The sequence below is a fragment of the Saccopteryx bilineata genome, chromosome 1 (assembly GCF_036850765.1).
Source record: "Saccopteryx bilineata isolate mSacBil1 chromosome 1, mSacBil1_pri_phased_curated, whole genome shotgun sequence".
Classification (NCBI taxonomy): domain Eukaryota; kingdom Metazoa; phylum Chordata; class Mammalia; order Chiroptera; family Emballonuridae; genus Saccopteryx; species Saccopteryx bilineata.
The window spans coordinates 29,344,668-29,360,190 of record NC_089490.1 but is presented as its reverse complement, the minus strand read 5'-3'; the positions used below and the strand labels follow the sequence as shown (position 1 = coordinate 29,360,190).

The window sequence follows — 15,523 nt, the reverse complement described above, 5'->3', positions numbered from 1 at the left end:
GCCCCAGGCGCTAGAGCTGCTCTGGTCGCGGCAGAGTGACTCCCTGAAGGGGCAGAGCATCGCCCCCTGGTGGGCAGAGCGTCGCCCCTGGTGCGCGTGCCAGGTGGATCCCGGTCGGGCGCATGCGGGAGTCTGTCTGACTGTCTCTCCCCACTTCCAGCTTCAAAAATTAAAAAAAAAAAAGGCTTACAGTTAAAAGTGAGAGACCAAAGGAGGCCAAAGTAGGAGCAACCAGCTACAGAGGGAGGAAAATCAGGAGAAGGAGGAATCAGTGGAGCAAGAGAAAAGCCAGGTTTCAAGAAGGAAGAGAGGGTCAACCATGCAAATACTGCAACCAGGGCAAGAGAGCGCTGGCAGAGACAGACACAGGCCAGCTCGGGCTTGAGGCCTCACGCAGACAGAAGTCAGACTGTGAGTGATCTAACAGCCAAGTGAAAACGCAAGTTGTTTAAAGGGTCATAAGGTAGAAAGGTTTTTTAGGGCAGGATAGTACAGCCCTAGGTAAAGAAATACTTACACGTTTGAAATAAAAATAGTATGAAAGTTAAAGATGAATGAGATGAAGGAAGAATAACATCAGGAACACAGAGTGAGACATGACCCTGGGAAGCAAAATGCAGTGGGTGACCACGAAGAAAACTGAGAATTGTACCGGAGCACAGAGGAGGTTGAGGGTGCACACAGCAGAGATCCTGTCGTTATCACCTGCACAAGACATGAAGTTATACGCTGAAGATGAGAGCCAGTACAAAGGATGCCCAGAATATGGAAACTAAAGTGAAGTAACCACAAGTTGATGCCTCTTATAACTCTCCTCCCTCTCTCTCCGTTCCTTTCTTTCAAAAACAAACAAACAACAACAAATATATATATACATACAGGCAGTATATGTTGGCTAATAAGTAGACTCTGGGTATTCCTTAACAAATTTAAACAGATTTAATTCAGGAAAATTATAATTCCCTATTGCAAAAAAAAAAAAAATCTTAGTTTCAAAACCATGCATTTACCTATTCTCTACCTCATTATCTATAGTAAGGATCATTTATCTAAAAATTTTGATGATTTGAGAAAGATAAATAGAAAAATTAAAATATAAGTATACTTCCTGCATGCACATTATGAAAATGAATAATGAATACTATGTTAAAAGCATAAATTAAGTCAAGACAATTAGCATAAAATAACATAGATAAAAAAGAAGGCTATTTCCTACTCAGGCACAATTTCTCCCTCTCTGTATTTTAATAATACTTTTTCATAACATGTATAACTTTAACGCTTTCTAGTTTATAGTAGTTATTTGCTATTCTTTTCAATACAAATCGACCCCACCAGGATTTAGATCTTGATAAACTATGAAATAGCTATCCCGCTCCTCTCCTGAATTCTCACCCCTCTCCCTAATCTACTGATTCTGTAGTGCCTGTCGCAGCTCTAAACAGAGAAGAGAAACAAGAAAAAGGTAAAGAAATATCCAGTCATGTAACTGATACCAGTTAGTGGATGTTTAAGTTTGGTCTGTGAACAGAGATGTGCCCTGGTCCTCTCAAATATGTTCAGGTGGGGAAGAGGGAGTTACATGGATCCTGGCCGATACACTAAAAACATTGTTTAAATAAAGTGGTTATTAATGTCAATGGCTTAGTTCTACCACCAGACTATTTTGTATCTTCCAACCTCCAGCTTCAATATGTAATCAATAGACTAGCTGAATGAAAATGATAAAATTAAAAGACAAAAAAAAATTGGCTGGGAGTAAATCAGGAAAGACAACATAAAAACTGGTCAGTCATTCTCAGATGCAGTTATACATAAAAATCATCTGGAACTCAGAATCACTGAGGATCAGGGAAGCATCTGAGTTTCTTAAAAGTGCCATGAGTACTTCTCTTGCACGGCCGGAGTTAGGACGCCCTCACCTTAGTGAACAAGAGACAATGACAAGGAAAATCCAGGATGATGTGGAAGCATCAGCAGATGGAAATGAGGAAACCCACATCACAAAAGTGTAAGGGTAAATGAGAAACAAACAGAAATGTCTTACCACCCTTTGGTTATGTTATGCCAAACCAGAAATGGTCCCAGAAAAACAAAAGGTTATGCAGACAGCCTAGAGAGAGCTGACACTAGATGGAGTTGTCATGAGGACATTTTGCATTTCATGGTGACTAAGGATTTGTCACATTACAGAATGTAAAACTTTTAAAAAGTAGAAAACACACAGCAGGTGAGCATAGAGCAATATGAACTCAAGAATTCATAACTCACCCAACTTTTCTTTAACTGTATTTAGAAAGTATTTCAGTGAAGTCTATGGGGAGTTATTCTCTGTAATCGGCTTCCTGCCTAAAGAAAGGCTCTTTCAATCTTGAGCTCAGCTGTCTATGACTAAGGGTTGAGGCATTCGAACAATTTTCTCCTCAGAGCACTCTGGAAAACCTGTGGTTTATTGTCGACTTCTCTGGAAACAGCTGGCTCTCAGAAATTGGAATTCAAGGGGTGCCCTAAAATCCCAGACGATACCTTTTTGTCAAAAGCCACATGTGCAGGAATAAAATTTGAAGGTGGGGCCGGCTTGGGTGGGCCATAAGTTAGAAGTGGCACTTTATTGGCCAACTCATCCAGGTCCGCCTGGGATAGCTGGTTGAACTGGAGCCGGTCCCCGCCAATCCCAACTGTTGGACGTCGGGCAATTGCATAGCCATTCCTGTAGCCCAGTGTCTGGCTTCTATGAAATGCTGTTTTCTGAAGAAGAAGAAAAGAAGTGTGTCATTAATACAAATTGTTAGGTAAAAGGGCTAACTTTCAAAAATATAACTTAAACCTTTGCTTATAGACATCGCAAACCTTGTATCAAAAAGTTTACCTACAGTATGTATAAGGTTCTTGTATTTTAAGCTAAAATATTTGGCCAAAAATGAGGAAAGCATCATCATGAGTTTAAGACATAAAGCCCTGCTCTGGAATACCCAACTAATTACCAGCTCACTTCTCATTTAAAAAACTGAAACATTAAATTTAGTTTCTTTCTTTCTTTTTTTTTTAATTTTTTTTAAATTTATTCATTTTTAGAGAGGAGAGAGACAGAGAGGGAGAGAGAGGAGAGGCCGAGAGAGAGAAGGGGGAGGAGCTGAAAGCATCAACTCCCATATGTGCCTTGACCAGGCAAGCCCAGGGTTTCAAACTGGCGACCTCAGCATTTCCAGGTCGGCGCTTTATCCACTGCGCCACCACAGGTCTAAATTTAGTTTCTTAAAATACTAATTTTTCACTAGTCTTCCCATGTTTTTCATCTTACCCAGTGGTCAGAAACCATTGAACCTAGAAGAACTGGTTCTGTGAAATCAATTTTTACCTGAAATGAAAAGACCTTTCTTGTTACAATGACACTGATACATTCACCAACTCTTTGGAAAGAAAGTAGATATTATATATTTAAAGTCTTGAATTCAGTAATTCCAGCTCAATTTTTTATTTTCAGGAAATAATCCAAAATTATGGAAAAAAACAATATGCCTAAAGTTGACCATTAAAATGTTAATTACAACAGTAAAAACATTAGAAACAATTGAAAAGACAAACATGAAAAATGGGAAATTCACTTAGTGGACTATTATGCAGTCATTAAAATACTGGTTTTAAAGACTATGTGGCAGTCTGGGGGGGGGGAAATACTTGATTTAATAAGCCCCCAAAAGCAGCATATGAAATTATATGTGCACTACAATTACAAGCATGCACACGTGTGCCTGAACAGAGACTAGGTTTGGTGACTGCTCTCTGTCCATATTATACATTTCTGAATTATGTTGACTTTTTTCCCCTCAATGAACTCATTCTTATTAGAAGAAACCAAAAGATTAAATTAAAAAATGTGTAAAAGAAATAATTTTGAAGACAGAGACCAAAATGGTAACATAGGAGGCCCTTGTCTCCCATCCCTTCACAAAGACCAATGATGAGACAACCATCCATAAACAAACAAACAAACAAAAACAGCTCTGGAAGAGTTCTGGAGTCTGCTTAGGAGGTTTTTAGCAACACAGAACAAAAAATATGGCAATAATCTCACAGAAAGAGAAGGAAGACCACTTCATTATTTTGGCAGCATCCTCCTATCCCAGGCCGCACTGCTCAGCGCCAAGAGGGAGCTGCCAGCTAGAAAGAGTTTCCCTTGCCAAGAAAAAAAGAGAGGGCTAGCAACCAGCTGTGCTAGTCTTTGGGGCATAACACGAAGGTCCCGCTTCAGTTTCACCCCCCCCCCCCCAGACCAGCAAAGCTGATGTGTGTAAAGCCAGCTAGGAACGAGGAAGGAAAGCAGGGGCACCTGGCCCTGAGTGGGAGTGACTGTGGTCCACAGAGAGCTGCTCAGTGCACAAATGCAGTAGATTTTGTCACTTACCTGAAGCCAGTAGCAAGAACAGCTGCATGAGCTTGGAGCTAGCCTCTCTTGCTATGCACCTGCATGTAACTATCCTGACCCCCATCACAGGCTTCTACTGCAGTGTGCACGCCCAGGGGAGAGTGTGCGCCTGGAGAAGGTGTGCAGCCACAGGAGAGCATGCTGATAACCAGGGCCTCTGTAGCTGCCAGTCAGTGCATCGTTTGCCCCAGACCCTGCTGCCTACTCTAGCCCCCACCACTATGCATGTGTCTGCAAACAGCCCCTGCCACTACCTTGCCACCTGCATCTGGTCCCCCTGCAGCTGAGCGTGTGCACACCACTGGCTCTGAGTCGCGAGGGCTGGCTGGCCTAGTCCCTAGGTGCTGAACTTAGAGATGCCGTGGTGCCATGGAAGACCCTCACAGCCTTGCAGCCACTGCAGAATGTCTACAGTACTTGCCAAGGACCACACAGTTGTCAATGCTGTAGACCCCAGGAGCCAGAGCCAAAGACACATCATCCCCACCCACAACCCTGCCAGACCTAGTTCTGCTACCCACCCTGACACTCGGTGCCCCTGCAGCACTAGACTCGGGATCACAGAATGCTGCAGCATACCCCTTCCAGCAGGTAAAACTACTGTTACCCAAGTCAGTCCATACAGATTGGCAGAGGTGACTGTCTTTTCAAATGTGAAGATATCTGTCCAAGACTACAGGGATCATGAGAAATGAGACAAATATGACTCTACCAAAAGAATACAGTAAATCTATAGTGCTTGCTGGTCCCCAAAAATGAAGAAACAAAAACTGCCTAATAAAAAAAAACCCACCTCTAAATAATTGTCCTAAATATGTTTAGAGAGCTAGAAAAGAACACAAATAAATGATTTAACAATATCAGGAAAACAATACAAGAACAAAATGAGAGGTTAAAAAAAAGAGATAAAAAATATTTTTAAAAAATAGAAATTTTGGAGCTGAAGAATAAAATGACTGAACTGAAGAATTCAATAGTAGCTTTAACAGAAAACTTGAACTAGTAAAAAAAGAACTTGTGAGCTAGAAAACAAATCAATTGAAATTAATACAATCAGCAGAGCAAAAAGAAAAAAAATGAAAATGAACAAAGAAAGCCTATGCGACTTATAGGACAGTCATAAGAGAAATAATGTATGCCTCTTGGGAGTCCCAGAACAAGAAGAGAAGAAGAAAGGAGTAGCATGCTTATTTAAAGAAATAATGGCTGAGAACTTTCCAATCCTGGGGAGAAAGTTGGATATCCAAGTTCATGAAGCTAATGGGGTTACTTCAAAATGTCAAATCAAACTAATCTTCTGCATGCCTGACCAGGCGGTGGTGCAGTGGGTAAAGCGTTTGACTGGGACGCGGAGAATCCAGGTTTGAAACCCCAAGGTTGCCAGCTTGAGCGTGGGGTCATCTGGTTTGAGCAAGGCTCACCAGCTTGAGCCCAAGGTCACTGCTTGAGCAACGGGTCACTTGGTCTACTGTAGCCCCCCTCCCAGTCAAGGCATATTTAAGAAAGCAATCAATGAACAACTAAGGTGCTTCAACAAAGAATTGATGCTTCTTATTTCTCTCCCTTCCTGTCTGTCTGTCCCTCTCTCTGTCTCTGTCACAAAAAACAAACAAACAATCTTCTGCAAAACACAGATAATAAAACTATTTGAATTCAAAGACAAAGAGAATTTTTAGAAACAGTAAAAAAAAAAGAAAAAGTAATCTCTCATGCAAGGGCCCCTCCATAAGGCTATCACAGATTTCTCAGCAGAGACTTCGCAAGCCAGGAGATAATGAGGATATATTCAAAGTGCTAAAAAGAACAACTACCAACCAATAATATTTTACCCAAAAAAGTTGTGTTTTAATACTAAATATGAGATAAAGACTATCCCTAATAAACAAAGAATTCATCACCACTCAACCTAACTTAAGAGAAATACTATAAGAAGTTCTTCAACTGAAATAAAAGGCATTAATTTATAACATGAAAATATATAACATGCAGGTAAAGGTAAGCATATAGTCAGATCCAGAATACCCTAATACTATAATATGGTGATACGTGAATTACTCAACTTTAGTGTAAAGGTTAAAGGACAAAGTAGTAAAAACAGTTATAGCTTCAACAATTGTTAATGAATACAGAATGTAAAAAAATGTGAATGTTGACATGAAAAGCATAAAGGAAGAATGCAAAAGCGTAAAGTTTTTGTACATGATCAAAGATGAGTGGTTAGAAGTGTAATACAGACATATATATATATATATTCTTTATGTAAGCTTCATGGTAACCACAAAGCAAAAACCTACAGTGGATTCACAAATGATAAAGAGAAGGGAATCAAAGCATACCACTATGGAAAATCATCAATAGGAAGACATCAAGGGAAGAAGAAATGAACAAGGGAACTACAAAACAGCCAGAAAACAAGAGGTGGTACTAGTAAGTCCTTACCTCTCAATAATTACACTCTGTGTAAATGAATTTATATCTTCAATCAAAAGGCAAGCTGAATGATTTTTTTTAAAAGACCTAACCATATGCTGTTTACAAGAGACCTACTTCAGCTTTAAGGCGACACATGGGCTGAAAATGAAGGGATGGAAAAAGATATTCCATGCAAGTGGAAACCAAAAGAAAGCAGGAGAAGCTGTACTTATATCAGACAAAATAGATTTTAACCAAAAATGGTAATATGAGACAAAGATAATCATTGTATAATAAGGGAGTCAATTCATCAAGAAAATATAAAAATCATAGCCTGACAAGGCAGTGGCGCAGTGGCCTGGGACACTGAAGACCCAGGTTTGAAACCCCACGGTCGCCGGCTTGAGTGTGAGGTCATGGACATGACCCCAAAGTCTCTGGCTTGAGCCCAAGGTCACTGGCTTGAGTAAGAGGGTCACTGGCTCAGCTGGAGCCCCCCATTCAAGGAGCATATGAGAAAGCAATCAAAGAACAGCTAAGATGACACAACATTGAGTTGATGCTTCTTACCTCTCTTCCTTCCTGTCTGCTTAAAAAAAGTGTTTTAACTCCATTAAAAATAATAATAATAGCTCTGGCCAGTTGGCTCAGCGGTAGAGCATCGGCCTGGCGTGCAGGAGTCCTGGGTTCGATTCACGGCCAGGGCACACAGGAGAAGCGCCCATCTGCTTCTCCACTCCTCCCCCTCTCCTTCCTCTCTGTCTCTCTCTTCCCCTCCCACAGCCGAGGCTCCATTGGAGCAAAGATGGCCCGGGCGCTGGGGATGGCTCTGTGGCCTCTGCCTCAAGCGCTAGAATGGCTGTGGATGCAACAGAGCAATGCCCGGGATGGGCAGAACATCGCCCCCTGGTGGGCATGCCAGGTGGATCCCGGTCGGGCACACACGGGAGTCTGTCTGACTGCCTCCCTGTTTCCAGCTTCGGAAAAATGAAAATAATAATAATAATAAAATATATATATATAAATCAAAATATATGTGCACCTAACATCAGACACCTAAATATATTAAGGAAATACTAACAGATCTGAAAAGAGAAATATACAAAAATAATAATAATAATAATAATAATAATAGGGGACTTCAATCCTCCATTTTCAACAATAGATAGATCAATCAGATAGAAAATGAACAAGGAAATGTTGAACTGGAACTACACTTAAATCAAATGAATTTAATAGACATAAATAGAACAGTAGTAGAATACACATCCTTCTTAAGTACATATAGAATATTCTTCAGAATATATCATATGAAAGGCCACAAAACAAGTTTCAGCAGATTGGAATTATACCAAGTATCTTTTTTGACCACAATGATATGAAGTAACGGAAAGAAAGCTGGAAAATTCAAAAATGCGTTGAAATTAAACAAAACACTACTGAATAGCCAAAGGGTCAAAGAAAGCAAAGGGAAATAAAAAAGTACCTTCAAACAAAAATGAAGCACAACATTTGAAAACCATTTGGATGCTGCAAAAGCAGTTCTAAGTGGGAATTTTTATAGCCGTTAAGTCATGCATTATGAAACACAACAGATCTGTAAGTATGGTGTCAGAAGAGTACTACATTTATCAGGATAATTACTACATAAGGTATATAAATGTCTAATCACTACGTTGCACATCTGAGACTAATATAATACTGCATGCCAACTGTAATTGAAAAACATTTTTAAAAAGGAGCAAAAAAACTCAAATAAACCACCTCACTTTAAACCTCAACAAACCTGGCGATCCGCTGAATTTAAGCATATTAGTCAGCAGAGGAAAAGAAACTAACCAGGATTCCCTCAGTAATGGCAAGTGAACCGGGAAGAGCCCAGCGCCGAATCCCCGCCCCGCGGTGGGGCGCGGGAAATGGGGCGAACGGAAGACCCACTCCCCGGCGCCGCTGGTGGGGGGCCCAAGTCCTTCTGATCAAGGCCCTCTCCCCCAAAATAAATAAAAAATAAAATAAAAAATAAACCTCAACAAACTAGAAAAAGAACTAAAAGAACTAAGCACAGAGACAGCAGAAGGAAGGAAATTACATGGATCAGAGCAAAAATAAATGAAATAAAGACTAGAAAAACAATTGAGAAGATCAACAAAACTAAGAGTAGGTTTTCTGAAAAGATAAACAAAATTTATAAACATTTAGATAAATTAAGAAAAAAATAGAAGATTCAAAAAAATAAAAACAGAAATAGGATACATAACTGATACTACAGAAATACAAAGATTCACGAGAAACTACTATGAACAGGTATACGCCAACGCACTGTATAACTGAAAATAACTGAATAAATTCCTAGAAACATACAATATAACAAGACTGAATTGTGAAGAAATAGAAAATCTGAACTGACCGATAATAAACAGGAAAGTGAATAAATAATCAAAAATCAATCAACAAGAAAAGCCTAGGACCAGATACTTTCACTAGCAAAGTCCACCAAACTTGTAAAGAAAAATCAAGCAGATCTTTCTCAAACTCATCCAAAAAGGTTTAAGAGGAGGGAACACTCCCAAAATCATTTTAAAAGGCCAGCATTACCGTGATACCAAAACCAAACAAGGATACTACAAGAAAATTACAGACCGGCCCTGGCCGGTTGGCTCAGTGGTAGAGCGTCAGCCTAGTGTGCGGAGGACCCGGGTTCGATTCATGGCCAGGGCAGACAGGAGAAGTGCCCATTTGCTTCTCCACCCCTCCGCCGCACCTTCCTCTCTGTCTCTCTCTTCCCCTCCCGCAGCCAAGGCTCCATTGGAGCAAAAATGGCCCGGGCACTGGGGATGGTTCTGTGGCCTCTGCCTCAGGCGCTGGAGTGGCTCTGGTCGCAACATGGCAACGCCCAGGATGGGCAGAGCATCGCCCCCTGGTGGGCAGAGCATCGCCCCATGGTGGGCGTGCCGGGTGGATCCCGGTTGGGCGCATGCGGGAGTCTGTCTGTCTCTCCCTGTTTCCAGCTTCAGAAAAATGCAAAATAAAATGAAAAAAAAAAAAAAGAAAAGAAAATTACAGACCAATATCCCTGATGGAATAACATGCAAAAATAATAAAAAAAATATTAGTAAACTAAATTTAGCAGCTTGTTAAAAGGATCACATCCCATGATCAAGTGGCATTCATTCCTGAAATGCAAGGATGTTTCAATATACACAAATCAATAAATGTGATACAGCACATTAATAGAAAAGATAAAAATAATATGATCATCTCAATAGATGAATAAAAAGCAATACAACATCCACCCAGGATAAAAACCCTCAATAAATTGAGTATAGAAGGAACATACCTCAACATAGTAAAGGACATATATGACAAGCCCATAGATAGCTAACATCACACTCAATGGTGAAAGGTTGAAAGCTTTTCCTCTTCAAGTCAGGTCCAAGACAAAAATGCCCACTCTCCCCAGTCCTGTTCAACAGAGTGCTGAAACTCCTAGACAGAACAATCAGACTAGAAGAAGAAAGAAAAGGCATCCAAATTGGGAAGGAAAAAATAAAACTCCCTTTGTTTGTAGATAACATAATCTTATACTTAGAAAGCTCTAAAGACTCCACAAAAAACAAAACAAACAAACCAAAAAACCCTCAGAACTTATCAACACATTCAGTAAAGTTAAGGATACAAAATTAACATAATTAGTTCTCTTTCTATACATTAACAATGAAATATCTGAAAAAAGAAATAAAACAATCCCATTCACAATATCATGAAAAACAATAAAACACTTAGGAATAAATTTAACCAATGAGATGAAAGATCTGTACACAGAAAACTATAAGACTTCGATGAAAGAAATTGAACATATAAACAAATGGAAAGATAACCTGTGTTCATAGCTAGAAGATTTAATATTATTAAAAAGTCCAGAATACCCAAAGCAGCCTATATATCCAATGCAATCTCTACTAAAATTCCAATAGTAGTTTTTTTTTTTTAAATTTTTATTTTATTTTATTTATTCATTTTAGAGAGGAGAGAGAGAGAGGAGAGAGAGAGAGAGAAGGGGGGGAGGAGCTGGAAGCATCAACTCCCATATGTGCCTTGACCAGGCAAGCCCAGGGTTTCGAACCGGCAACCTCAGCATTTCCAGGTCGACACTTTATCCACTGTGCCACCACAGGTCAGGCCCAATAGTAGTTTTTACAGAAATAGAAAAAAATCCTAAAATCTGTATGGCGCCACAAAAGACCCTGACTAGCCAAGTGATGCTGAGAAAAAACAAAGCTGCAGGCATCGCACTTCCTGATTTCAAACTATAGTGACCCTTGAATAACACAGGCAGGTTTGAAATGTACAGGTCCACTTACTCATGCAGCTTTTTCAATTGACCCTTGCAGTTCAAACCAGTGTTGTTCAAGCATCAATTATGTGGTTAGAAATCCATACACGCAGAGGGCCAACTATAGTTATATGCAAATTTTCAACTGTGCAGGAGGTGTGCGCCTTTAACCCCTGAGTTGTTCAAGGGTCAACTGTAGTTTGTATGTTACAAAGCTATAGTAATTAAAACAGTAGTCTTAATCACTTTGCAAAATATGTGTATCAAATCTACCAGTTGTACATTTTAAATTTATACAATGTTGTATGTCATTTATATCTCAATAAAGCTGGAAAAGATAATGGAAAGAAAAGATCAGAGGTTTATTTGATGAAATATTTTTCCTTTTGATGTCCTTTGTAATGGGAGGTTACTTTCAAAATCATGTGAATATGCATGTATATATACACAGACCTACAAATACACATACATGTATACATATGTACATAAAATTTAGGATAAATCATAAAATATATATTTTTATGAAAAAATGTCTTATTTACCTAATTTGTTTGCAGCCCAATCTACCACCTTTCAAGATCCGAACTAATATAAAATAAACTTCTTTTGCTAAAAGAATTAGGAACTGTGGATTCTTTTTTAAGGGTCACACATTCAGGGGCACAAGCTAGTTGACAAGTGCTGCTCCAGATGCACAACACACGTGACACAGAACAAAATGGCTGAGCGGACTTCTTGACTGGGTCATCTGTAACTTCCAGCTCTTCCTCTTCCACCTCTAAAAACAGAAGCATCAGCAGCTGCTTCATTTGCTTTCCTTGTTTGAGACAGACATTGCCATCGTCATTCAGCATATGACCTTTATTAGTGGATTGCTATGAGCACCCCAGATAAGGCCATCTAAGGCCTCCCACCCTTCTTAGTCATTATGGTTCCTAATCCTGTGAGTGTTATACATATGTAGTCCTTCAGCGCTGGAGGACCTAATGACCATGTTTTTCAAATTTCAAATAAGGCAAGTCAATTGATACTTGCCTAATGCCTTAAAAATATGAAAAATGTCCAATGCATAATTCATCTTACTTGTAGTCGAGCAGTATGTTCTTAGAGCCTGGCACCTCCCGTCCACACCGCTATAATTCCCATATCAACTCACCCCTGCTTGTGGGTAACTCACACTCACCAACCTCAGACGTTTAGGCTGCTCCTCCAAAGGGCAGGAATGTGCCCACATTTTCTAAATTACATAAAACTGAAAAGTCCACTGAAGTGAAAAATCTGTGATGCTGGGTCTTAATGCAGGAATAATTTGAAGAAGAGATTCAGAATCCAAATTCTCTCAACAAACTTTTAATTTCACCCCTCCTTAATAATTTGACTATGTATTTTATCTTACCTTAATGACCACGGAGAGGAATTTATAGCTTAAATTATTACCCTATATAAATATAAATTGTTATTGTCTCATCTATGATAATCAGCCTACTGAATCTCAATATTGATCTTTCAAAAATATATTTCGGTAATGCTGTTAGAATTAAAACAAATGCCAAATAATTTTTCAAGGGCTAACCTATGTTAGGAGGAAAAAGCATTTTTCTCTCTTCAATTTTGTCTAGAAAATGCAACCAAACACACTTAAGGTCAGAAAAGGGCAAAACAAACTCAACATGAATCTTTTATTAAAATATTAGAGCAAAAACAATAGGGTTAGGGATAGGGAGAAAATTGTGGTTGAAGGTACTGGAATGAAATTATCTTTTTCAAAGCTGGGAAGGACAGTTTGGGAGGAAGATGGGTCTGTATCGAAAGTCTAATTTTTTGGAGAAACAATTGAGAAAGAAGATAAAACAATGGAGAGAAGGCGATACCAAATTGTAGACAAGGCAGTAGTGCTGGACAGAAAAGGGACCACCAACTTACACCAGTCACAAAAATAAACTCAAAATGGATAAAAGACTTAAATATAAGCCGTGAATATAAGTATCTTAGAAGAAAACATAGGCAGTAAGCTCTCCGACATCTCTCACAGCAATATATTTGCTGACTTATCTCCATGCGCAAGTGAAATAAAGACAGAATAAATAAATGGGACTATATCAAACTAAAAAGCTTTTGAACAACTAAAGACAACAAGAACAGAATAGAAAGACAAACCACACAATGGGAGAGCATATTAGACAATACATCTGATAAAGGGTTAACCAAAATTTATAAAGAACTTGTAAAACTCAATACCAGGAAGACAATCCAATCAAAAAATGGGCAAAAGAAATGAATAGACACTTCTCCAAAAAGGACATACAGATGGCCAATAGATGAAAAAATGTTCAACATCACTAATCATTAGAGAAATACAAATTAAAACCACAATGAGATACCACCTCACACCAGTCAGAATGGCGCTCATTAACAAAACAACACAAAGTAGGTGCTGGCGAGGATGTGGAGAAAAGGTAACCCTCCTGCACTGCTGGTGGGAATGCAGACTGGTGCAGCCTCTGTGGAAAACAGTATGGAGATTCCTCAAAAAATTAAAAATCGAACTGCCTTTTGACCCAGCCATCCCACTTTTAGGAATATATCCCAAGAACACCATATCACTGATTCAAAAAAAGAAATGCACCCCCATGTTTAGGGCAGCATTGTTTACAATAGCGAAGATCTGGAAACAGCCCAAGTGTCCGTCAGTGAACGAGTGGATTAAAAAGCCATGGTAAATTCATACAATGGAATATTATGGGGCCACAAAAAAGAAGGAAATATTACCTTTTGCAACAACATGGATGGATATGGAAACTATTATGTTAAGTAAAATAAGCCAGGCAAAGAAAAATATCATATGACCTCACTAAATTGAGGAATCCAAGGAACAATGTGGATTGAGGAATGGAATTAAACCTGAAGGGAAGGGGGAGGGAGCTTTTGGGAGGAGGGAAAGGGAGATGTTGAGGGGAACACGGGGGAGAGGGGATGCAATCGGGGCAACACTAGAATCTATGTAAACACAATAAATTAAATAAAAAAATAAATAAGAAGGATGCACACTGTGGAAAAGGTCTTGGTGGGGGAAAAAATGAAATATCAGACAGAAACCGGGGCTGGGAGTGAGAAAGATTGCTGGGTCCAGGATGTAGGAGAGGGAGGCAGGGAGAGATGGACGGGCCTGGGGAATAAGGGTGGGATGCAGCTGTGGGAACGAGGATGAAGGTGTAGAGATGCAGAGCGGGAGAAGGGCCGAGGCGTGGGGAGGTGGTAAGTGGTTAAAGATGGAGTCGGGCAGCAAGGAGTATAGTGTGGGAGAGGATTCTGCGAGAGGATCTAGAGACAGAGAGTTTTGGAAGTAAGGTGGGGAAACAGTGGTCCAGAGGGAGAAGCAGCAGGGGCTAGAGCAGAATGGAGCAGCAAGGAAAAACACGGCTAAGCCAACAGACTAAGTAATGAGGCCAACAGACTGCCAGGGTGGAGTGGAAAAACTACTATAGAAAGGGCTGGAGCGGAGGATAATGGGTAGGGGAGAGGATGAGGGGGAGGACGACAGAATTGCGGCGGGAAGAGAGAACGGTCGGTGCAGAGGACGGGTTTGAAGAGAGAGAGAACACTCCTGGGTGGAGGAAAGAGGAGGTGCACTAAGCGGCGAGCCCCCCGAAGCCTCCCGAGGGTGAGGACAGGCAAGGCAGGTGGGGGTCGGGCGGATAAGTCCTCACCGTGCAGTCCGTAAAGGACGAGCCAGGGAGAAAGGGCAGGCCATGCACGGGGTTGGACACCATCGCAGCCGCTACGCCGCTGCCAGCTGGGACAGGTTTTGTCGCTCTCTGGTTGCCTAGGCGACCAGCTGCTTTCTCTGGCCACCTGAAGCTCCATGGTAACGCCAAACATCCCGAGCCCCCGCGAGTGGTGGGAGGGGCCTGAGGTGCCCGAGTGACAGGTCTACGCTTGCGTCGCGAGCGGGACTTCGTGTTCTCGCGGTAAGAAGACCGCGAAGAAAGGGGCGCGGTTAGTGGGCGTTGCGGAACTGGCTCCGCCCCTCTCGGCTGCAGACGCTGGGACGTGGGAACTGTTGGGCGGGGTAGGAGGAGGTTATTGAATGGAGGCTGCGGTTCTAGCAGTTTGTCCTGAGGTCGGGAGGGGCTCTTGGATGTACTGAAGTAGAAGGGAAGCTCGTTTCTTCCCTCCACCGCAGCCCTCACCGCCCCGCTGGTGTCCTGAGCTCAAGCGCGCTTTTCTCCCAGCTCTGGGAAAGGGCTCTGTCCGGGATAGTCACAGAGATGTAAATTACAGCTCAGAGAATATAGTCAGTAATATCGTAATAACGATGGATGTGGCCAGGTGGGTTCTTGAAGTATGGGCGA

At 40.8% G+C, this 15,523-nt stretch overlaps 1 protein-coding gene across 1 annotated transcript in view; it reads right to left on the bottom strand.

The window, feature by feature from the left end:
* Positions 1-15,078, bottom strand: part of EFHC1 (EF-hand domain containing 1) — a 69,971-nt gene extending 54,893 nt beyond the window's left edge. Inside the window, exons 1-2 of the mRNA XM_066252571.1 lie at positions 14,879-15,078; positions 2,527-2,748 (exon numbers count right to left, since the gene is read on the bottom strand). Of these exons, the coding sequence (XP_066108668.1) occupies positions 2,527-2,748; positions 14,879-14,941 (285 nt within the window). The 5' untranslated portion in view covers positions 14,942-15,078. The remainder of the gene's footprint in view (positions 1-2,526; positions 2,749-14,878) is intronic.
* Positions 15,079-15,523: the final 445 nt, after the last annotated feature.